At 34.9% G+C, this 24,516-nt stretch overlaps 1 protein-coding gene across 1 annotated transcript; it reads right to left on the bottom strand.

Annotated features, from left to right (window-relative positions):
• Positions 1-6,081: 6,081 nt before the first annotated feature.
• Positions 6,082-9,171, bottom strand: LOC111901364 (probable LRR receptor-like serine/threonine-protein kinase At3g47570). The gene has a single exon (XM_023897224.2). It carries the CDS (start codon positions 9,169-9,171, stop codon positions 6,082-6,084), a length of 3,090 nt encoding a protein of 1,029 aa, XP_023752992.1.
• Positions 9,172-24,516: the final 15,345 nt, after the last annotated feature.

The following is a 24,516-nucleotide window of genomic DNA, read 5'->3' as shown; positions in this document are numbered from 1 at the left end:
TTTTTTCATCTTCTTGGAAGAATTTGAGCATTTTCTGGGCGATGGTAGTGCTAATGATTATATAGGGAAAACGAGGGTGAAGAAAAGAGAAGTGGGCTGAGCATTTTCTGTGCTCATGTCTCGAAGAGAGAGAGAGAGAGAGAGAGAGAGAGAGAGAGAGACCTTTTATATATTTAATTATGTTTAATTTTTTCTTTTTTTTAAAAATACGAGAAAACATCATAAATGGTCCCTGTGGTGGTAAAATGATGAAAATACCCTTCGATTAACGAACAAACTTAACGGAGTTAGCAAAAAGGACCAAATATCAAAAGTTTTGAAAATACAGGGACCATCTATGAGGTTTTTAAACCACGGGGACTAAAATTCATATTTGGGTAACCATAGAGACCATTTATGATGTTTTTTCTTTAATTTTTCATGGATTATATATGATAACTTTGATAACTTGGCGAATGTTGTTGTTGTTGTCCAAGTTAAATTATATAGTTAAAATTTAACAACTATATATATTATTATGATTATGTCATTAAAATTAACTAAAAATAATAATATTTAAAGTATAGCAATATGTAAAGTTGTAACAATTTAATTTAAACAATATGATACAATAAACAATGATTAAAATTTGAAAGGTAAAGTCTTTTTTGAGTTTCTCATTATACCGTTGGATTAAATTTCAATCGGGTTTAGAGCTTTGAGTCTTCAATGTGTCTATATGTTTCATAAGCCAACGAATGTTGAGACATAACTTTGACAACTTCAGAAAAATGAACTTGCAAAATCTTCATTTGTTTCACTTTAGACCATGGATCAAAACGAAGATTAGAGTCATGATCTAGAAAAGCTTATAACAATATCTAATCTTAATGGATCCTATATAAAACAAGTATCAAATGTTAACAAAACACCTTATTTCAAGCAAAACATATCATATTTCAGCAAATCAAACTACACTTTGATTTTTAGCAAATCAAACTACAATTTGATTTTCAGAAAATACACTCATTTTCAGCAAATCAAACTACACCATGATTTTTTTTCAGCAAATCAAAGCAGGTAAACATATCAGGTTTGCTTTCAAAAAAAGTTAACATCTAATTTCATCTCACATATTTCATAAAAAAATTTGATTACATAAAAAATCTGATATGTTTTCAGAAAAAAAAAGACTTTAATGACATAGCTAATTACATAGCTCTAATTTAGGGGGGGGGGGGGGGGGGGGAATCAATTTTATAGTAAATTACATACCTCTGATTTCATAAAAATAAAGAAAAATAAATAACCTTTGAATTTGAAGCACTACCAAAAGAAAGATTTGAAGCAAACATAACAAGAGAAATAAGGAAATCGAAGTACCTGAGGATCAAAGCAGCTTCACAGGCGAATCTGAGCAGATAAAGGATGGAGGAATGGTGCAACAGTCGGAGGAATGGTGCAATAGCAGAGGGCTTGGCGGAGACGACGCCGGGAATGGAGAAAGGAGCGTTGATGGAAGTTAGGGTTGCAAACGAGCCGAGCCAAGTTCGAGCCTGAACAGGCACGAGCTCGGCTTGTTTAAATATTTATAGGCTCGAGCTCGGCTCGTTTCGAGCTTTTTGGTACAAAGCTCGAGATCGGCTCGTTAAGAATTATACGAGTTTGGGTCCTGTTTGGGATCGACTCGTATACGGTATACTCTAATTTCATAAAATGGTATTTATTAAATTATTATTTATTTTAATAGATAAAAATAAAAATTACCTTTTTATTATATATATGTAGGCTCGTTTAGGCTCACGAGCCTAATCGAGCCAAGTCACAGAGGCTCAAACTCGAGCTCGTTTAATAAACAAACATAATATTAAGCTCCAGCTCGGCGCTGACTTGTTTAAAATCAATATCGAGTCGAGCTTTTAACGATTCAGAGGCGTCGATAGAAGAAAGATATGCGGCGTCCGTTAATGAGAAGAAGAGCGTGTATTTTGGTTTAGGGCGTCCTTTTTTTCTTTGTTTTTTTCCGGATGTGTCCACAAGTCTGATTTTTTAAGAGCCTATTGACAAATTCAGATATATTCTTTAAGATAGCTACCGAACAAGCCTTATGTGAAATTTCAAGAGGTTACAAACAGGGCTTAGTTTTATTCCATTATAATATCAATAAAATAAAGGTTTGTCGAGCACTATTATCTGTGTTCATTTAGTCAAAATTTTGTTTTAAGTCTCAAAAGTCACCGAAATTTTTTTAGTCTAACATAGTCTTTATGACCAACAATGTCAGGTTTTTATGTTTTTTTTGCTATCTAAGTTCATTGATTTTTTTTTTCTGTATGAAATTTTTTATATTTATTTTTATTAGTATTCGTTTTTATATGTTTTTACACAATTTATCTTCACAACTTCATTATTTGACTTTGTTTTACATGTTTTTTCACAATTAATTTGTATAAACGAAATGTGAAAAAACACGTAAAAAAGTTAATTTAAAAAGGAATTGTGAAAAAACATATAAAAACGAAGTCAAAAATGAAGTTGGAAAAACTGATTATGAAAAAACATATAGAAAGGAAGTAAAAACAATGAAATTGTAAAATGGATATAAAAATGAAGTAAAATATAAAGTATGAAAATGATCTGTGAAAAAAAATTGAAGGGCCCAGTTAAAGTTAAAGGTCTCGAGACAGGTTACTGTCACAAGTGTCAATAATGGGGAAGTAGTTAAAGAGAAAGAGGACATAATTATATGGGTATATACCAACCTAACGACGCGGGGTGATATGTTTTTTCGAGGCCAAGTTATGCAACTAGCTCTATGCTGGTATGTATTAGGATCTTCTTTGAAGCTAGCTATGTGCTAGAAATGTTAAACTAGCTTTGTGCTAGTATTTTATGTGCACTTTATGTTAGAGTCATTATGATTTACAAGATTATTGTTTAAGTTATTATGACATGCTAGAAGTTTATGAAATATATTTTAAGTTTGAATACTAGGTCAAAGCTCGTGTAGCTCACAAGTCTTTGGACTTATGTATTTTGTTTTTGGAACAAATTATTGCAATCGTCCCTATGGTTTGTTAAAATTTTGTGTTTGGTCGTTAACGTTTTTTTTTTTTTTTTTTTTTTTTTTTTTTTTTTTTTTTGCACTTGGACCGTCTCCTATGGTTTCGTTTTGTTGCGTGGTTCGTCCCTGACATACCTAAAATGATTATATTACCCTTATAAGATTTTTTTATATTTTTAATTATATTTAGATTAATCAAATAAATGTTTAATTAATAGTAAGGGGTCACCCATAAACCGTACACCTTGTTTTCTCCTCCCCTTCTCCATTCTCTATCCCTCATCTCCTTCCATACCTATCTTCTTCCCTAGAAAATTCTTCAACCACCCCTTTTCTACCTCCGACGATTCACGAGGATAACCACCACACCTGCTTCTGACGACCACCCTAAATCTGACGACCACCCTAAATCATCGGCTACGCCATTTCTTTCTTCTATAAGAAAATCAGGACCACCCTTACACCCATGTTGGCTACTCAATCATCATTGGACAAACCCACCCATTTAAAAAAGCTTGGAGCTTATAGTTTTTGGCAAGGGTAAATCTGATTATTTGCATCTCTACCTATTGCAGTTAGTAGCTCACCCTTGCATTGTCCCTTCAAAAAACACCCATCCAACCTTATAACCCTACGGCATCCTATCTCCCACCCATCTTTGATTGCTTTAAAGCACACATATATTCTATGAAAAGTTGTAGTCTGATCAGGGTTAATATTAACATAAATCCTAACTGTGCTGCCTGGATTGGACCTCATCAGTTCATGTCCATAACCCCACACTCTTGCATAATGGTCACTCAATTTGCCATCAATTAAGGATAGTGCCCTGCACCTTGATCTATAACATTTTGACCATGACACCTTACAATGAAATTTACTTTGAATTATTGCCTACATTTCCTTGCATTTTAACTTTAGTTTCCTTAATAGTTCTTTCACAAACTGCTTTGCTAACCAAGTTGGATTTATAAGCCTCGAACTACTAAAATTCCTAATACATGTATGCCTATCATTCACCTTTTTTCAACTGGAATGATTTTTCAGTACTCATCCATGAAGCACGAACCATAAAAGAGCATTTTTCTGGATCGCTAGCACACACATCCACTAGTCTAACACTATCACACTTCTTGAAACGAAGTTTATAACCCTTATAGATGGAATAATTTGTTAAACATAATTTTAGTTGATGTCTAGATTCATACCTTTCTCCAATAACCGATTTCATCACATTCCATTTGACCTTCATATTATGGATGAGTATAAGATTTCGTCTTCATCACTATCTTCCTCAGGAGATTCTTCAATGTTTTTCTCATCATCTACATCCACTCGAGCATTCTTTCTTTCTCCTTCCACTTCCACTGGTTCATCATCACCGTCTTCACAAAGAACATTAAGGAATTCATCTTTGCATCTTGAAACTGCTTTGGTTTTTACAAAATCATCAACTTGAACGTTGATTGTGACCGGCTCAAATACTTCATCCATCGCCAAAAGAAGACGAGCATAATCGATCGATCGATTTGTCGGGAATAAAGGAGACGAGAAAAGTGGTTTTCTTTAATAATCCTAAATTAATGAGGTCAACGATACAGTCACCATTAAGATGCCACGTAATCACCTGTAACCGTGTAACCGACTAAATGAGGGCCACCGTATGATAAGTGCTAAATTGTCCGGTTTATCCGATTTATTGGGCTTTCTAATTCAAAAAAAAAAAAGTTAGGACTTTTTTAAAACTTTTAAAAAAATATAGGGACTCTACTCTAAATATCCCATTGCCCTTTTTTTTAAATATTTGATTCTATCTCCACGGACTCTAACTTTTGAAGCCCTTAAAATTGAAATTACTTTTATACCCCAACTACCCTAATTCCAATTATCCTTTTTAGTCATTTTACATGTAAAAGTTAAACCAAATACTTTTAAAAACAACTTTTATCCAAATACATTTTTAAAAGTTAAACCAAATACTTTTAAAAACAACTTTTATCCAAATACATTTTTAAAAACATCTTTTATAAAAAAAATCCTTTTTACAAAAAAGTCCTTGAACGTAAAAATATATCTCAAACACCGCAAAGAGAAGGTTTAAGCGATGGTAGTTAGAGTTTGATCGACAGCAAGATGGGGAATCATTTTCGTAAGGGAATCAGTGGGTTTGATGTTTATACGAATGAAACTGAGGTATGTAAACCCTAATGTTCTATGGATGATTCTACCAATCTTAATGTAATTCTTGCTGTTTACTGAAAGATGATGTAATTTGGTTGGAGTACACATATTATGAGCATGAGAACCCTACTTATGTTAAAAATGATAAATTTGGGATTTTGGGTATTTAGTCGGATTTTGACCTAAAAGATGCTTTAATACTTGGAAATCCTTCTTTGTAATATGTGGTTGTGGCTAAGGTGGCTAGAAATTACTGTTATTCAGATGAAATGGTGTCATTTTATATGTTTAAAACTTTAACAAAATTGTGCAAATAGTATGAAACAGAAATGGTGATTTTGCTCTATATGTCTGTTTGTAATATTTAAAGCACAACCAAGCATAGAAATTAGAAATAGCTACACTTATAGCGTTTTGTGTCTAGAATGATATCATCAATGATGTTGATAAATAACTATGTATTTTAGTAAAGGATGAGGAATTCGATTGATAAGTTGTAGAGGGAAAAGGTAAACAATTAAGGTCGGAATGTTGTTACTTGTTAGTTCAGAGAGGTGAGTTTCAAGATTATTCATGAAAATTGGGTACAAGTCAAATCATTTAAGTAATGTAAATGCGATACTTGAATGGCTTCTAACTCATACATCGAGTTGAATTAAAATGTCAAATGTGAAGTAGAAGATATATTAGAAATGCACATACCATATGAAGCAGTGATTGCCTAACCAGTAACCACCCAAGTCAGGTGTGTAATGAACTAACTAATGATACATAATACGGACAAATACTACTAATGTTTTGTAATAAAGACAAGTGCCTCTCAGGAAAGGCAGAGGCTTCTTTAATTATATATGTTTTCATTTAGGAAGATGAGAGAACATGGAGCCATGGATATTTTGCAGTGTATCCAGAATTTTCTGCAATTCACGGACAACATTTTTGATATTCATCCGCTGCGGTGGGGAATCCACTGAGCATGATACTCCTAGTTTGATGATTGAAGCCAAGCATTCCTCTATTTTCTTTGCATGTGCTGATGTATATTGTGTAGCAGTAGCATCCTCTTGAAGAAAATTCAGAAGATCATCATCAATAACATCAGTTACATGGTCTGGCAAGGCCATGTATGCAAATTTATGAAGGGTAAGGCCTTCGTTAAAGATGTTGTCTGTTGGCCTCTTCCCTGTCATCACCTCCAATAATAGTATTCCAAAACTGTAGACATCCCCACTACTTGTCATCTCACTCCCAACACCATACTCTGCAACTCTTAAGCAAATATTATTTGCAGAAAATGTAATACTAAAATAAATATGAGCATTTGGGAATACATGAACTTTACCTGGAGGTGCATACCCAATTGTTCCTCTAATGCCACTTGTACTTTTTTTGTTTGGATTTGTTCCAAGAAATCGAGCTAAACCAAAGTCTCCAACATGGGCCACCATATCATCATCAAGTAGAATGTTGCTAGGCTTCAGGTCACAGTGAATGATGGGTGATGGGCAGTGATTGTGAAGATAATCAATTGTAGATGCGATATCCATGAGAATATTTATTCTCTGGAAAAGATTCAATCTGGATGTACTTGGACTTGAATGCAACCAATCATGTAAACTCCCGTTGGGCATGAACTCATATACCAAAGCTTTGAAGTCATTGCCATGGTAGTCAACACTTGAACATGAAGTTATTATCTTAACCAGATTCCGGTGTCGAATACCCCGCCACACTTCACACTCTGCTGTAAAGCTTCTGTGAGCACCTCGGTTTTGAAGATGTACAACTTTGACTGCAACAATTGTATCATCAAGGACTCCTTTGTAAACAGAGCTGAACCCACCCTCACCAATCAAATTGGCTTGGGAGAAGCCGTTGGTAGCCTTGAGAAGTTGACTGTATGATACTTTCATGAACCGTTCGCCTCTCGATGATTGAGACGGTTGACTCTTCTTCTTCTTACATAAAAAATTTGCAAAAGATAATATGGTGAAAAGTGTGGATGCGAACAGAATGAGTATGATGAACAAAGGTAACTTTTTGTTATGCTTCTTTGTATTACATTTGGGCAACCTAATTTCAGCCAAGCCACCACAAAGCCTATTATTACCCAAAACAGAGAATGCACTTGCATTTGCAAATACTCCGATCACTGGTACATTGCCCTGGAAGTCATTAAAGGACAGGTTTGCATATTCTAATAAGGTCAACCGTTGCAAGAATCGAGGAAATTGGCCCGATAATTTATTATGAGAAAGATCAAGTGTCGAAACTGCTCTCATGGAACTTAATGACGTTGGTATATGGCCTTGAAATAAGTTACCTTTGAGGGATAAGAATACAAGGCTAGTGCAACCACCAATGCTACTAGGAATGTTACCTGATAATTTATTATTTGACAAATCAAGATAAGTCAACATCTTGAGGTTGCCAACTTCTGTTGGAAGCGACCCGACCAGGTTGTTTTGAGAAAGATTTAATGCTATGGTTAGAGATGAAAGTTGAAGAAGTTGAGTAGGTATTTTACCACCAAGTTTATTATCGTCAAGGTGTAACTCCAATAGATGATGACAATTTCCCAGGCTTGATGGAATCTGTCCTTCCAATTTGTTGGAATTTAACCAAAGCTTAGTCAACAATGATAAGTTTCCAATGGCATCTGGAATCGGCCCTGAAAATTGGTTGTAATGTAGAGAAGCAATTTGTAGGTTCTGAAGCTTACCAATGGTTGAGGGGATTTTTCCAGTAAACTGGTTATTTTCTAAACCTAAATTGGTCAAGCCAATTAGATTACCTATACCTGGAGGGAGGTTTCCATGTATACGGTTTTCTCCTAAACTTAGATAACTGAGCTGATCAGAAAGATTACCAATTGATGCAGGCAATGGTCCTTGAAACGTGCAACGAAAAAGATCCAATGTCTCTAATCTGCTACAGTTTTTCAAAGTATCAATAAACTTCATATCATCAGCACCTCCGGATCCATAGATGTTGTTACCACCCAAGGATATAAAATACATATCTTTCATTTCTGCAAAGTCAATTTCCAACTTCCCACTGAAGTTGTTTAGATGGACTTCAAGAAAATCTAATTTCGAACAATTAGATATCGAGGGTGGAAGAGTTCCGGTGAGTTGGTTACCCCATAACTGAAGGTACCTAAGATGAGGGAGCATTGTACCTAAAGCTGAGGGAAGACTACCGGTAAGCTGATTCTCAGCCAAGGAAAAATTCGTTAGGTGTGAGAGGTTAAAAATGGAAGGAGGGATGGTTCCAGATAAGTTACAAGCACCAAGGTAAAGTTGTGTTAAGCTATTCCAGTGGCCTAAGGTGTCTGGAATGCTCCCACCCAACGGATTTTCAGCAGCAGAGAACACTTCCATTGATGTTATATTCCCCAAGACACGTGGGATTCCACCGGTTAAATTATTTTCATCAACTGAAAGATAAGTAAGTTTGGAGAGGAAACCAATCCCCTTAGGTATGCTTCCAACTAGGTTGTTATTATTAAGTCCAATCTCTTTAAGGTTAGAACAACGAGTCAAGTTAGTTGGAATGACCCCGTTGAATTTGTTAGAGCCAAGATAGAGGAAACGTAGCCTGGAGAGACGACCGAGTTCATGAGGGATGGTTCCTTGAAAGCTGTTGTTCCAGAGAGAAAAGAAACGAAGGAAGCTAAGGTTCCCTATATGAGGAGACAATGAGCCTTCTAGCCCTTGTGACTCCAGTAGCAGAACAGTTACTCTTCTATGCCGCCTCCCACAGTAGACACCACTCCAATCACAGAAATGGAAGGAAGCATTCCATGAGATTAGAGCTTCTTCATTCCTGATCATAGACTTGAACTTTAACAAAGCCTGGTAATCGGTCTCATTACCACCATCGATGGAGGCAGCAATCAGAAATATAACAAAACAGGAAAAGGAAATTGGTTGCCTTGTGTTCATTTTTGCAACTAAACTTAGGGGATTACAAGGCTTTTATATCTAGGCATTTTGAGGACCCTACTCCAATTATTTATTACAATAAGAAGGGGTCGTTTGTCTAACTGGGTCCAAAAAAACCCATTTGGCATGTTTGTCTAACTGCATTCCATACAGGATTTTCTGTTCCCGATTTCTCTATTTCATACGATATTTTCTGATTTCTCTTTCTTGTTCCTTGTTTCTTTCTGAAATTTTGCTGCTATATCGTATGAGTTTTTGCTGAGAAAGTCAATTGGCTGTTTTGCTGTTTCTGTTTCTTCTGTTCCTGTTTTGCTGTTTCTTCCTTGTTCCTGTTTTTCATATATATATATATATATATATATATATATATATATATATATATATATATATATATATATATATATATATATATATATAGTTTAAATGTTTTTGTAGATGCTATGTGCTTTTATGTAATTTTGTTATACAAAAAATGCAAATGATGTAGACTCGAATTTCTGTTAATATTACGTTTTGGCTGTTGCTGTGATTTATTTTGTTGTTAAAATTATATTGCTTGTTATTTTGTTAGTAGATGTCTTGTTATGTGTATGAACAAACTCACAAGGGTAATATGGTTAATTTTTTTTTTCATCCGCCACGGTCAGAAAAATAATCAAACATCATAAATTCAGTCAGATGTAAACAACTGAGTCTACTCTAACTCTAACTCAGTTTACAACTATCAAACTACCCTTAACTCATGATTATGATGGGATGGTTATTTTCTTTGTTTAATCATAAAGCGTTTTTTACATTACTTTTTGACCAGCCGATAATGCTACATAGTTGTTAAATATTCCACGTTACAACAACTCTTCCCATTAGGAGACAAAGGCAGCATAGTTACTTTTCCCCTTAGGAGACAAAGGCAACAAAAATTCTTTTCACATTAGAAGCCTAAGTCAACAACTTCTCCAACAAAGAACTTTGTGGGCTTAAATGATTTCCCTTAATTTATTTAAATCCCTGCATTTCGCGGATTGCTTAATGCTTTGTTGGACCTACTTCTAAAATTTCACAATAAATTTTTGGCCTTTGAGGTTTCTTTTAAACAGTTTTAGTTTTATTCCATTATAATATCAATAAAATAAAGGTTAAAGTCGAAATTACTACGCACTATTTTCTTTGTGTTCATTTAGTCAAAATTTTGTTTTAAGTCTAAAAAGTCATCGAAAATTTATTTAGTCAACTTAGTCTTTATGACCAACAATGTCAGGTTTTTATGTTTTTTTGCTATCTAAGTTTATATATATATATATATATATATATATATATATATATATATATATATATATATATATATATATATATATATATATTCATTTTTATATGTTTTTACACAATTTATCTTTACAACTTCATTATTTGACTTTGTTTTACATGTTTTTTCACAATTAGTTTGTATAAACGAACTGTGAAAAAACATGTAAAAAATAGCAAAAAATGAAGTTTAAAAAGGAATTGTGAAAAAAAAAACATATAAAAACGAAGTAAAAAATGAAGTAAAAACTGATTATGAAAAACATATAGAAACAAGGTGAAAAAAAATGAAATTGTAAAATGGATATAAAAACGAAGTAAAATATAAAGTATGAAAATGGTTTGTGAGAAAAAAAAAGACATGTAAAGAGACTAGGTTAAAGTTAAAGGTCTCAAAACAGGTTACGGTCACAAGTCTTAATAATGGGGACATAGTTAAAGGTCCCGAGAAAGGGGACATAATTATATGAATATATACTAACCTAACGACACGTAGTGATATGTTTCTTTCGGGGCCAAGTTATGCAATTAAAGTCAAAGGTCTCGACTCCCCATATGTGTTAGGATCTTGTTTGAAACTAGCTATGAGCTAGAAATGTTAAACTAGCTTTGTGCTAGTATTTTATGCGTAATTAGAGTCATTATGATTTATAAGATTCATGTTTAAGTTATTATGACATGCTAGAAGTTTATGAAATATATTTCAAGTTTTGATACTAGGTCGGAGCTCGTGTAGCTCGCAATTCTTTGGATTTACGTATTTTGTTTTTATTAATGTTGTCTATGTACTCTACGTACTCATGTTTAGTATCAAAGGTATCAAGTGATAAGTGATAGAGGTGCACTTGACAGGATTTTTTGAAGATCTAGTGTAGTCTTCACTATGTATAATACTTTCCTTGATCTATGGCTATGTGTCTTTTATAACACCATCAAATGTATTCTGATAATATTTGGAAATTTTTGTAAAGTGTATTTTGACATGACCGTATGTCATGGGAAATGTAATATTTTGTAACTTAAAATGGTTTTAAAAATCATGGGTGTTACAATCACCGTAGGTACACAACTCTAGAGAGGAATTCAAGTGGAACATAAGACTTTAAAACTAGCCGCCATGAAGATGTCCTAAATATGAGAACATCTCTCTCTATTGTACAACAGTAAGAGTTGAAACAAATTGGCTAACCACATGAAATGGATGAGCTATGTCCGAACGAGTGACTGTAAAATAAACCAAACTACCCACAATAGTACAATACAATCTCATATCTAATAAAAGAACACCATTATTTGGCAAATATCATGCATTGGTTTCAAGGGGTATGCTAATAATTATATCTTGGATGAAATACATATTTGATGTATATGAAATACAAACGAATCAATCTAAAGTTTTCTTTTATATTTGGTTTTGGTTTTGGTCTTGGCCATGCCATGTTTACTTAAAAGATTAAAGAAGTTGTATATAAATAAAATGGTCATTTCCGTGTTGATTGTTTGGAGGCTAAACTTATCTATTTAATTTGGATTAATGACCTAGGAGGGTAATAAGGTTTTAACTTTGTCCATATTAAGTACTTAAGTTTATTTATTTATTTATTTTTTTACATATTACACCAATATGGTTGTATATACCCTTAAAAAAGGTAATAAGGTTTTAATTTTGTCCACGTTAGGTCCCTAAGGTCTTTTTTGTACATCTTACACAAACATGGTTTTTATAACCATTTAAAGAGGGGCAATAAAGTTTTAATTTTGTCCACATTAGGTCTCTATTTTTAATATTTTTATCATTTCATCTAACTCTTTTACAATTTATATTAGTATCTAGTTAGATGGATTCATTATTTCATCTTCTCATTTTAGTCGCACATTAAACACAACCATGGTTTCAATTGAAATGTTAATTAACAATTTTTTGTCATTTTCACCAAAAAAAAAAAAAAAAATTCAAAGTCCTAATGACTAAGGCTATGCTTGGTGCGCCACAACTAATTGATAAACTAGTTAATTTTTTGATCTTTTTTAAGTTGTCATGTTTGACAAGCTAAAAAGTAGCTTATAACCTAACGATTTAAAAAGCTACTTAGACTAGTTTTTTAAAAGTGTTTTTTTTAAATGTTCAAATATACCCCATAATTAATTAAGAAAACATATTTTTAAATGCCCTTTTAAGTCACTATATAAATTTCAGATAGCTTATAAGCCAGTGGCGAAGCTAAGGTCAAAGTAAACGAGTATCCCTGAAAAGTAACGGGGTATCCCGATGAGTAATGGCTCCTCCAATAGGGTATCTCCGATACATCATTACTTATCGGGGATACCACATTACTTTTGGTGGATACTCTTTTACTTTTCGGGGAAACTGCCAAATATACCCCGATTTGTCACTCACTTATAAGTTATCTTTTATATAATGACATAAAATGACATTTAAAAAATATGTTTTTTAATTAATTAAGGGGTATATTTGGAAATTAAATTTTTTTTTTTAAAAACTAGTCTAAGTTTTTAGAACGCTAGCTTATAAACTATTTTTTTGGCTTGCTAAACATGACAACTTAAAAAAGATTGAAAAATAAACTAGCTTATCAGCTAGTTGTGGCGCACCAAACATAACCTTAATCACTAAGACTTTGATAATTATTAGTTTTTTTTTTATGTGTGTGTGTAAAAATGACAAAAAATTGTTATGTAACCTTTCAAATTGAAACCGTGGTTGTGGTGAATGTGCGACTAAAATGAGAAGATGAAATAATGAAGTCATCTAATTAGATACTAATATAAATTGTAAAAGAGTTAGATAAAATGATAAAAATATTAAAAATAGGGACCTAATATGGATAAAATTAAAATCTTATTACCCCTCTTTAAACGGTTATAAAAACCATGTTGGTGTAATATGTACAAAAAAAAAATCGTAGGGACCTAATGTGGACAAAATTAAAACTTTATTACTATTTTTAAACGGTTATATATAACCATATTGGTGTAATATGTATAAAAAAACCTTAAGGACTTAATGTGGACAAAGTTAAAACCTTATTATTACCCTCCTAGGTCATTAACCCATTTAATTTTCATGTCGTGTCTTATCAAAATATTTTAATTAAACAAGTTGAAATCTATGACCCAAACATGTTTATTTGAGTGTCAGCTTTGTGCCGGATTTCGTGTCGTGTCGAAAATTTCCACCCCTGGCTATGGGGAGACATTTATTAGAGTTGAAAATATGACGAATATGCATACTTTGATAGCAGTTACATATATTCGTCTGTGAAAGATCTTCTAAATAGATGTCAAGAATGAATTGTTGAACGATGATCTTCATGAGGAGGTCTACATGACTCCCCTAGGTATTGTTAAAGATCATCACTAGCCCAATGAAGTTTAATAGAGTTTATCCCTTTATAAAAAATGTTAAAATGTTCTAGAATGATTTAGAAGATTCTAGAACATAATGGAAGCCTATGGAATGTTCTAGAACATACAAGAAGATTCAAGAATATTATAGAATGAGATTAAAGACCCTAGAATGTTATAGAACATTTTAGAAGACCGTGGATGACACAAGAACGTCCTAGACTTATTGTAACACTCCAAATCAGGTATTACTCTTTAGATCCTTGAAATGGAAAAGATGGTATAAAAGGTCCCTTAGTACGCGGGGTGTACTCTAGGAGTACACTTAACGTACTAAGAATGCATGAATGCGGAGGGTGGCCGCATACACAGGGCATACGTATAGGTACGTGGCGCGTACGCGACAGAGAGCCAAAACCCTAATTCTCGGACTTGACACCTATTTAAACACCCATGGGAGAGCCCATGACACCCGAATGTAAGACCATGTGGAGAGCCCATGGCTTTCCTATTAAAGACCATGGGGGAGCCCATGACACTTAGGTGTAAGACCATGTGGGGAGCCCATGGCATCCTGGAGTAAGACCCTGAGGTGAACCAACGACATCCCTATATGTTGTATGCATGGCTTATGTGGTTTATGTAGCTTATTAGCTAATATGGTATATGTTATTATGTGGACTGTGTGGGGTATGCTCTGGGGAACTCACTAAGCATTAGCTTACATTTTGTTGATTTTTTTCAGGTACATCTGAGCCTAAGGGCAAGAGCAAGGCTTAATGACACGACATGCACACTCTCTCAGGCATTTTTATGGACACTGTGATGTTTGGAACAATATTGTTGATGTTATGAATTTGAAAACAAATGTACTTGAGATTTTGTGGTTTATTGGAAATGTTTTGATTATTTATAAATGAAAAATTTCTTTTAAAACCTGGGTCGTTACATTTATCTAGGAAATTATAGAACATTCTAGAAATATATATAAGCATGTAATATATATATATATATATATATATATATATATATATATATATATATATATATATATATATATAGCTTATGATAGAAGATTCTAGAATAGTCATGAATGTATGTAGCTTGTAGGAAGATCTAGAAAATTCCTATAGGGAGGTGGAAACACCTATAAATAAGTGTAGAGCTCATTTGCTTCGAACCATCTCAACATCCAAGTACCCAAGAAACACTCAAAGTGTAAGTTCTTAATAAAAGTATTGATGTTTCGTACATAAAGAGTAGTGTTCAACAATCTGGTATCAAAGCGAGGTTTCTTGATAGTGAGAACAAATGTTCTCTTTGTATTGTGAATAGTCTGTGACTCTGCAAGTTTAATGTTGAAACTAGCTTGTTTGGTATTACCGAGGTACTGCCAACACGATGGGTGATCTCCAAGTCATGGGGGTAATCAAGAAACTCAACAACAATAACTACAAAACATAGGCAACATGTATGATGTCGCACTTACAAGGACAAGACTTACGGGAGGTCGTTGGCAGAAGTGAAACTACGCTGCTAGAGGAAGATATTAATGGTTCTCTGCGCAAATGGAAAATCAAAGTAGGCAAAGCAATGTTTGCCTTGAAGACCACAATCGAAGAAGAGATGTTGGAGCATATTCGTGACGAGAAGACACTAAAAGAAGCATGGGACACATTCGTGACACTTTTCTCAAAGAAGAATGATATGAGACTACAACTTCTAGAGAACGAGCTTTTATCAATCTCACAACGTGACATGACGATTACTTAATATTTCTACAAGGTCAAGTCGATACGTCGGGAGATTACTAAACTAGATCCCCAATCCATCATTGTAGAAGCTCGAATGAAGAGGATCATCATCCATGAACTGAGGCTAGAATATAGAAGCTTCGTCACCATTGTACAAGGATGGCCCGTTCAACAATCACTTATAGAGTTTGAGAATTTGCTAGCCAACCAAAAAGTTATGGATAAGCAAATGGGAGGCATCACTGTAACACCCATAAAAAATCATGTCAAATTTAATATTTTAAGAACATTTCAACACCATTAATCAGTAAAAAACTTATTTTCAAAATAGTAAATATCAGAGTATCCTAGAAACAAATTCATAAATGTGAGGAGCTGTATGATCACGCCTTTGCCTTCCCGCGATCATCTGATGTACCTAAAACAAAATCTGAAACTATAAGCCCAAAGCTTGGTGAGTTCCCCCAAAATATTGATACAATGCAACTAACACATATACAAATAGCAGCATGTACTAGGTCCACAATTTTACAAACTGGATTACCCTTGGGCCCACAGTGTGAGTATGGATTGCCTTCCGGGCCCACAACTCACATCTGGATTGCCTCCAAGCCCACAGTACGAGTCTGGTATGCCCTACCCGGCCCTCATGTAACAACGTAATTTTCAAAACAAAATTTTCATTTCTTTAAACATGATTTCATTCCAAACCAACCATAAAAATCCAATGTAACATATTCATGATACAAAACATGTCAAATCCCAAGATCAACTAAATCCAAATCCGCCTGCGGGTGTGTGTACGAGTCATGCTGGCACCTTCCCACGGTCCTCACTAGTACCTGAAACATATAACACAACAGCTGTAAGCATAAATGCTTAGTGAGTTCCCCAATATACCACTTACACACATACGCCCTTCCAGGTCATGACCTTCCGGTCCATGTGTCTCAAGGGACTTCCGTCCCAACCCGGTAAACCTTCCGGTGTTACCCGTGTCGACCTTCCGGTCCATAACTCTCTGACCTTCCGGTCCACATCATAATGCCTTCCGGCCCATAACATAATGCCTTCCGGCCCATAACATAATGCCTTCCGGGCCATCTCAACATGGTATACAAATCACATACATAGTGCATACGAAACAGGCAACTCATACGATGCATATATCTCATAACATACCAGACCTTCCGGTCACACGTAGGTACCCTTCCAGGTACAGTATAGTGAGAAGACTCACCTCGTATGATGTCTAGTGTCTCACGTGCCCGGAACCTCTGAATCTCGCAACAACAACCTAGCCTCGCCTAATCACATCAAATAATTATTCCAAATTATTAACGGCTCTGAAGGCTATACTAGTTTCCTTTCTAAAATTCCACAGAAGGGTAAAAGACCATTTTACCCCTCCCTGACCCAAAAATCCACATGTTGACTAAAACCCTAAAAGTCAACAAAAGTCAACAGCAAGCAGTACGCGGGGCGTACCCTTGCTTTCCAAAAACGGGGTACGCGACCCTCTACGCGGCGCGTACTGGGATTACACCCAGCGTAATGCTCAGTTTCTTTATCCAACACATTCAGGTCTTAATCGGCGAAGACTTGCATCCAAACTTCAGATCTGACTCCTCTAATGTGTCTTAATCCATAAAGTTGAAACCTTTAAGCCTTTGCATGGCTGTAAGGGTCATTTTGTGCTCAAAACACCTTTCCTCTTTCCATAATGAGGCTATAACTCATGCATGACACAAGATCCACGTCCAAGACTAGATTTTTATGACTCCTCAACACATATTACACTAGAAAAGGTCAGATCTAAGCTTATGGAGACTCTTTGCACATAAAGTCTCAAACTTTGAACCAAAAACCCTAAAAATCGACCAACAAGAAAAACTCATGAAGAACAAGGAAAGCTTTGAGCTTTATACCTCAGAAAGGATCTCCAACCACTGTAGAGCTCGGATCTACACTTGTTCTTCAACTTCTAGCTCCAACAATGGCTCCTTCTTCTCTTTCTTCACCTTGAAAAGACAACTTCAAGCTCAAAAACACACACACAAGCCAAACCACGAATCTCAGCTCTCTAAGGACTCACTCAAGGGTGTATGATGGCTAGGGCAAAGGACTACATGTTCCTTTTATAGTGCAAGGCCAGGAATTAGGGTTTTGCATCTGGGCCGGGTACGCCCGGCGTAACCTTGGGTACGCCCAGCGTACCCGGATGGACCCCCGTACAAAATAAGCGTGCGAGTACACACGACGTACCCCCAGTATGCCCAGCGTACTCACCAAATCCACCTTTCAATCTTTAAGGGACTAAATTGTCAATTCTCCAAAATAGAAGGGTCATAAAACTAACCTGGCTTTCGGGCTGTTACACCTCAGCTCATATCTGGAATGCTCCTGAGCTCACAGTACGAGTCTGGCATGCCCCACCCAACCCTCAACTCGTATCTGGAATGCTCCCAAGTCCTTAGTATGAGTCTAGCATGCCTTGCCCGACCCTCAACTCATATCTGGAATACTCTAGGGTTTGTTGGCTATTGCACGGAGCAGGACAAACTCAACCCAACCCACATAATATGTCGACATATATCATAACTAATGGATATAAAGATAATCAGGTAATAACACAGGTAATCCTACTGATCTACCAAACTGGCATAGAAACTAGCATGCACAACTAACTCATACTCAACATAATACCAACTGCTAGGATATCATATCCAATGGGCCGACATTGGTGCCTTCGACCCCTTAGTATAGTGAGGATAACTCGCCTCTCAATTGTCGAATCGAAGTGATAAACTTAAACTCTCAAACCACGGCCACAAACTCCACCACCTATATTTACCATAAGACCATTTCCATAAATTTCCAATTTACCAATATACCCCAGAATTTAACTAGTCAACCCTTGGTCAAAGGCCAAGTCAAAGTTCAGGGTCAACACTCCATGTTGACCCGAATCGATGAGTCCTTCCAGAACTCGAGTAGTTGTGAATCCCCCGTTGACTAGTCGAGTTTCCCTGCAACTCGCCGAGTTCATGCATGTCCAAAAGTCAGGAAAACCATAGCTGAATCGCCGAGTCCATGCAGAAATCCTTGCACGACAATCTTTATCGGGCTCGCCGAGTTGACCATGTAACTTGTCGAGTCCTTTCTCCATTCAGATGCTTTTTAAGCCACTCCAAAGCTCCATATTACAGATTAAGCTTCCCAAGGCATGTAAGGTTCTATAGGCTTAGAATGTAAAGTTGCAAACTTTACGTGCATGCAAGGTTCTATAGGCTTAGAATGTCAAATCCAAGCTTATAATGGGGTTTAACTCAAAAGGGAAGGTTCATACTTGCTAAAGCTGGAGACTTTATAGCTATAGAGACCAAGATAAGCTCAGATCTGAAGTTGCAGCTTCAGATCTTGGCCCATACCCAAAAATGGCAAATATATATGCTAGAAAGCCCTAATCTTCAATATAAAGAGATCTAGAAAGAGGAAAGGTCAAGGTAACGACTTGTTACCTTCAAATTGATGCCAAGAAGCAGAACAGTCAAATCCACTAGCCCCTCTTGCACTACTCCTCTTAGACTTCAAGTCTTCTTCTTACAAATCACATTCCAAGCTTGAAAATCACACAAAAATGGAGAACACACATGAATTAAGGTTTTCGGACTCACAAGGGGCTGTAAGGGAAGGCTAAGGAGGCAAAGGATCCTTTAAATAGGGTGCAAACCCCGAAAATTAGGGTTTCATCCTTCAGCTCCAACTCGTCGAGTCGTGTCCTCCGACTCGTCGAGTTGGTCACTTAAACACGTGGCAAAAAAGTTCCTACTCGACGAGTCAGGGCATCCAACTCGTCGAGTAGACCTTTCAATATAAAAATAAAACTGTAAAATTAATACTTGAGAGTTGGGGTGTTACAATCACGTTGAAGAGTGAAGAGGAAGTGCTCTATATAAGTAAAAGTCAGAGGAATATCAAAACACTTACTAAAGAAGGATACAAAATGTTGACAAAGGGAAGAGTCAGCAAGGAACCTCACAACCATGGAGATCTCAAAAGATTGACAATAAGAGTTCTCGGGGGAAGAGGTTTGAAGGCAACTGCAACAACTATGGAAAGTGGGGCCACATGTACAAGGATTGTTGGTTAAAGAAAAAGTCTGTCGGAAGCAATTTGATGACTTCCAAAAAGGAAGTAGACGATGAATGGGATGTTGAGGTATTATGTGCCATATAAGAGAATAAGACTAAAATAGGAAGACTAATGTTCGTGGAGGCCAGGGTAAATAAAGGATACACCAAGGCAATGACAGATACCGTACATCTCATAATTTCCTTACTGGAGATGAAGCTAGGAAGTCGGGCATCAAATACACCAAAAATCCAGTCCGGTTGAAAGTTGTTAACTCTTTATCCAAGCTTATCCTTGATGTTGCATATGGAGCACCTCTTAAAATTACAGGAAAGTACCATAGACTTGACAATGGTACATATGGATGACTATTGTATTGTAGTGGGAATGAATTTCCTAGACAATGTACGACCCTAGTCATTTAAGAGAGATGATACCATGCATATCACTAAGTGTTCAATAATTCACCTTGTACCCTCGAAAAGAAATAGGATTAGGTCCCGAATCCTATCAACTATGCAACTCGACAAAGGTCTCAAGAAGAGTGAGACAAAGTTTATGAAACCCTTGAAAGAGGAAGTTGTTTCCTCAAAGATGGACGTTTCGAAGTAGAATAAGAACATAACGTCACCAAAGTTGCATAAAAAGTCGCATCTTAGACGAAAAGTGGAACATGTGACGGAAAAACTTGATAAGGCGAATAAGAAGAAAATCACATTGATTCATAAGAGCGAAATAGAATCTCTCAACCTAGCAACATCTAAACAAGATGATCGGATCAATAAGGGATCACGTCATAACATGTTAATATTGTGGGAATATTGAAAGGCTTGTAAAAGGGATAACCCACATGCTTACAAGTTTGCTAAATAGAGGTATAAGAAACTATACACGATAGTTCAACGGGGCCAAGAACAATATTATGGTGAAACAAAAGGCAACCAAGAATGTCGTATTGTCGTTATCAACTATGGAAAAAATATATGAAGCAGCGGCTGCAACAACTTAGGATAAACAAAGAACGTGGAAGAGAAAAAGTCCTAAAAGAAGAAGTCAGTATGAGAAATATCAAGATTGATGGTCAAGTAGCAGACGAGTTCGCGAAAAGGTTGTGTATTGTAAAATATAAGAGTTTTCATGGTCAGCTCAACATGGTACGAAGAATAGGGGCTAGTGTTGAGGGGAGGGGGGGGGGGGGGAGTGTCGAAGATCATCACTATCCCAGTGGAGTTTAATAGAGTTTATCCCTTTATAAAAAATGTTAAAATGTTCTAGAATGATCTAAAAGATTCTAGAACATAGCGGAAGCCCATGGAATATTCTAGAACATACAAGAAGACTCAAGAATATTATAAAATGACATTGAAGACCCTAGAATGTTATAGAACATTCTAGAAGACAGTAGATGACACAAGAACGTCTTAGACTTATCTAGGAAATTAAAAAAATTCTAGAGACATATATATAAGCATGTAATAGATATAGATTATTGTAGAAGATTCTAGAATAGTTATGAATGTATGTAGCTTGTAGGAAGATCTAGACACTTTCTATATGGAGGTGGAAACACTTATAAATAGGTGTGGAGCTCATTTGCTCCAAACCATCCCAACATCCAAGTATCCGAGAAACACTCAAAGTAAGTAAAGTGTAGCAGTCTCTCAAAGTGTAAGTTCTTCTTAAGTGGTCTTAATAAAAGTATTGTTGTTTCCCACATAAAGAGTCACATAAAGAATCGTGTTCAACATGTATTTCTCACCATATGGGTGAAGTTTGTTGGCTTAAAAAAACCATTGTACTGTCTCAAACAAGCCCATTTTTCCTAGTTTGGGAAATTTTCTATGATGATTATTTCTCTTAGTTTTCTTCATAGTAATAATGATTTGGTTTTCTTTATTAGATGCATGAGTGCATGTGATATTCTCATTTCTTTATATGTAAATGACATGATTATTATCGGTGATGAGTATGGAGGATTAAGTCCTTAAAGTACGATTTTGCTCACATTTTGCTATGAAAGACTTGGGGAATAATGTGTTATGTTTTAGATGAAATACATATTTGATCTATTTGAAAGTGCACTACTCTCTAACACGCCTTTTGACAAGTCGAGAATTTCAAGAGATTTCATTTGACCCATATGCTTTTGGAACTTTCCATGGAGTTCATTAGTTGAAATATTTAAGGAGGTGAGTTCATAAAGAATTATGCTCTCATAAGGAATTGTTCCACAAAATTTGTTGCTTGAAACATCAATGCCCTTAAGTAGTAGAATACATCTTCTTAATTTGTAGTTTGTTCCCTTTCATTCAACCAGTGCGTTGTCAATGAAAATCTTATCTTCACTCGGGCAACTGAAAGAATTAGGAGTTACATCTACAATTAGCCAGGGATCTTAAACATATATCTGTTGTTGAGGCTCGTCATTCGTTTTTATCTGGGGATAAAACCCATATAAGAGTAGTAAGTATGGTTAATAGTATCTTATTGTGAGCCTCTCCTGGCTTAATTGTGAAATGACTAAATCACGGATGAATGTTTCCTAAGATCATTTCTTAGATAGGTCTAGGAAGTGAATGTTATTTAATTAATATAGTTAGGAAGGTAAACTACCATATAATCTACTATACTGCAAAACAAGAACATATAATTCCAAAAGTACCCTCCTTGGGAAGGTAAACTACAGGTTTAGGGTTTAACTTCTTTCAGAAACAGTTGATATTTTTGTGCATGAAAACATTAATCATGCAACCCAATCAATGCACTATATACTAAACTAATTTAAATAAAAAGAATGATATAAAACTAACGAATAACCTTCTCATTACATGACACTAACTAGGGGTGAGCAAAAACTGCACCACAACTAAAATTAACCGCATAAACCGCAACCGATAAATTGCAACCGCAATAAAAACTGATGGTGAGGTTTTATGTTTTTCAAAAACCATAAATTTGCGGTGCAGTGCGGTTATTAGTTTTCAAAAAACGCAAAAAACCGTACCGCACCACATATATTATATACAATTTTTTAATTAATTATTAATATATTAAATATTAAAAATAAGACAAGTTTCATGGATAAAAGAAGGATAAAATACTAAAAGACAAAAATGATGGTTTTTTGTTATGTTTAACTTTGGAAAATAGTGAAATTTGACAAATTTAGATTCTTATTGTTAATTACTAGTGATTTGACGTTTTTAAGATATTAGTTGTTTGTGATTTATGTTTATTATCTTATATCTCATGGGTTTTTTTTTTATTATAAGTAATATATTTGAACTCTAAACTGTGGTTAAAAACCACACAAAATAACCACACCAAATCCATGTGGTTAATAACCAAAACATAAAAAAAATAAAAATAAAAATAAAAAAATAAAAAACAAAATCGCACCGCAAAAATAACCACACCAAGCGGTTTTGAAAATGGATTAACCACATTTACGGTTAGTGATGAGGTTTTTGAAAATGGATTAACCTTTATGGCTAACAACTAATCATCCAATGAGGAAATATCTACAAACCCAAGACACCATCATTCAAGTGAGCTTAATTAAAGAAAGCAAATATATGGATCCAATATACCACCCAAAAAAGTTGAGACATTAATGTTGTATTAATGTTGTGTTTATTTGTGGAAAACTGTTTTTTTGGATGTTTTAACCTTAATTGTTGGTTGTTGAAGTTGAAGACTTGAACCGTCATTTGTTAGTCATATTCAGTGTAATTGTGTTCAGTTTTAGTTTATTATATTTGGTTGTTATTAAATAGAAAATGAATTAGTATTGGTTAGATAATAGATAACCAATCAAATATAGATAAAACCGATCTAATCTAATATCTAATTGGCTCGGTTTGATTCGCTTGCATATAACAAATTGGATTGGATCATTCAAATAAATCAAATATCTAATGGATAATTGGATTTGACATTTGAAGCCCATGTTGGTTTTTTGTTGCTAAGGCCCCCTCAACCTTTTAAAATTTCAATTATTATAAAGAACACTAATGAGGCTATACTAGGAAATCGAAGCTCACAACTAAAATTCCATTTTAAGTCATTAATAGCTCTTTTAACTACCGATTAACGGGTATATTAAGTTACTATTTTTTTTATTCGTAGTAGTGGCTTAATTAAAAAATATAGTATTTAACTCTTATTTATATGATTTTTTTTCTTAATCATTTTTGTTTATAATTTTTTTCATTATCGTCCAAGATCTTTATCGGGCATAATATAAACCCCTTTTATCCTCAAATCCTGGCTTCGCCCTAACCTCTAGTGGATGAGGTGAAAATTGGTGGTAGGCAGGTTGTGCATGTGGTGGAGATGAGATGAAAATTGATGGTAGGCAGGTTGTGTGTGTGGTCGAGTGAGATGTGTTGAGTGGTGGGTGTGGTTGGGTATGAGATGGGTATATGTGTTAATATATTTTAAAAAATAAAAATGGAAAAATATAGAAAACAATAATTATCAGTTTTTCAAATTTTTTTTTTTATAATTATATAAAACGGATATATCTAAAAAAATTGTCAAACCAAACATATTTTAATAAAAACTTTTGTGAAAAGCTAGAGAATTTTCCATAAACACGATGATAACATTTACTTGACTATGTTATCATTGTTCCTTACAAAACTTTAAGCCGAATCCAGTCACACACACTGGCTTGTACTGAGAGCAAAATAAAAAGCATACATACAACTCTAAAATTGCATATATTAACTATGTAAGACCAAAAGGAACTCAAACTATTACCTAATAGTTATTCCCTTAAAAAATG

This window comes from Lactuca sativa, chromosome 2 (genome assembly GCF_002870075.4).
Source record: "Lactuca sativa cultivar Salinas chromosome 2, Lsat_Salinas_v11, whole genome shotgun sequence".
In the NCBI taxonomy this organism is placed as follows: domain Eukaryota; kingdom Viridiplantae; phylum Streptophyta; class Magnoliopsida; order Asterales; family Asteraceae; genus Lactuca; species Lactuca sativa.
This window is presented reverse-complemented; position numbering and strand designations above follow the sequence as displayed.

Excerpts from the sequence above, each read along its gene's own strand:
- LOC111901364 (XM_023897224.2), bottom strand. The coding sequence starts at position 9,171 with ATGAACACAAGGCAACCAATTTCCTTTTCCTGTTTTGTTATATTTCTG.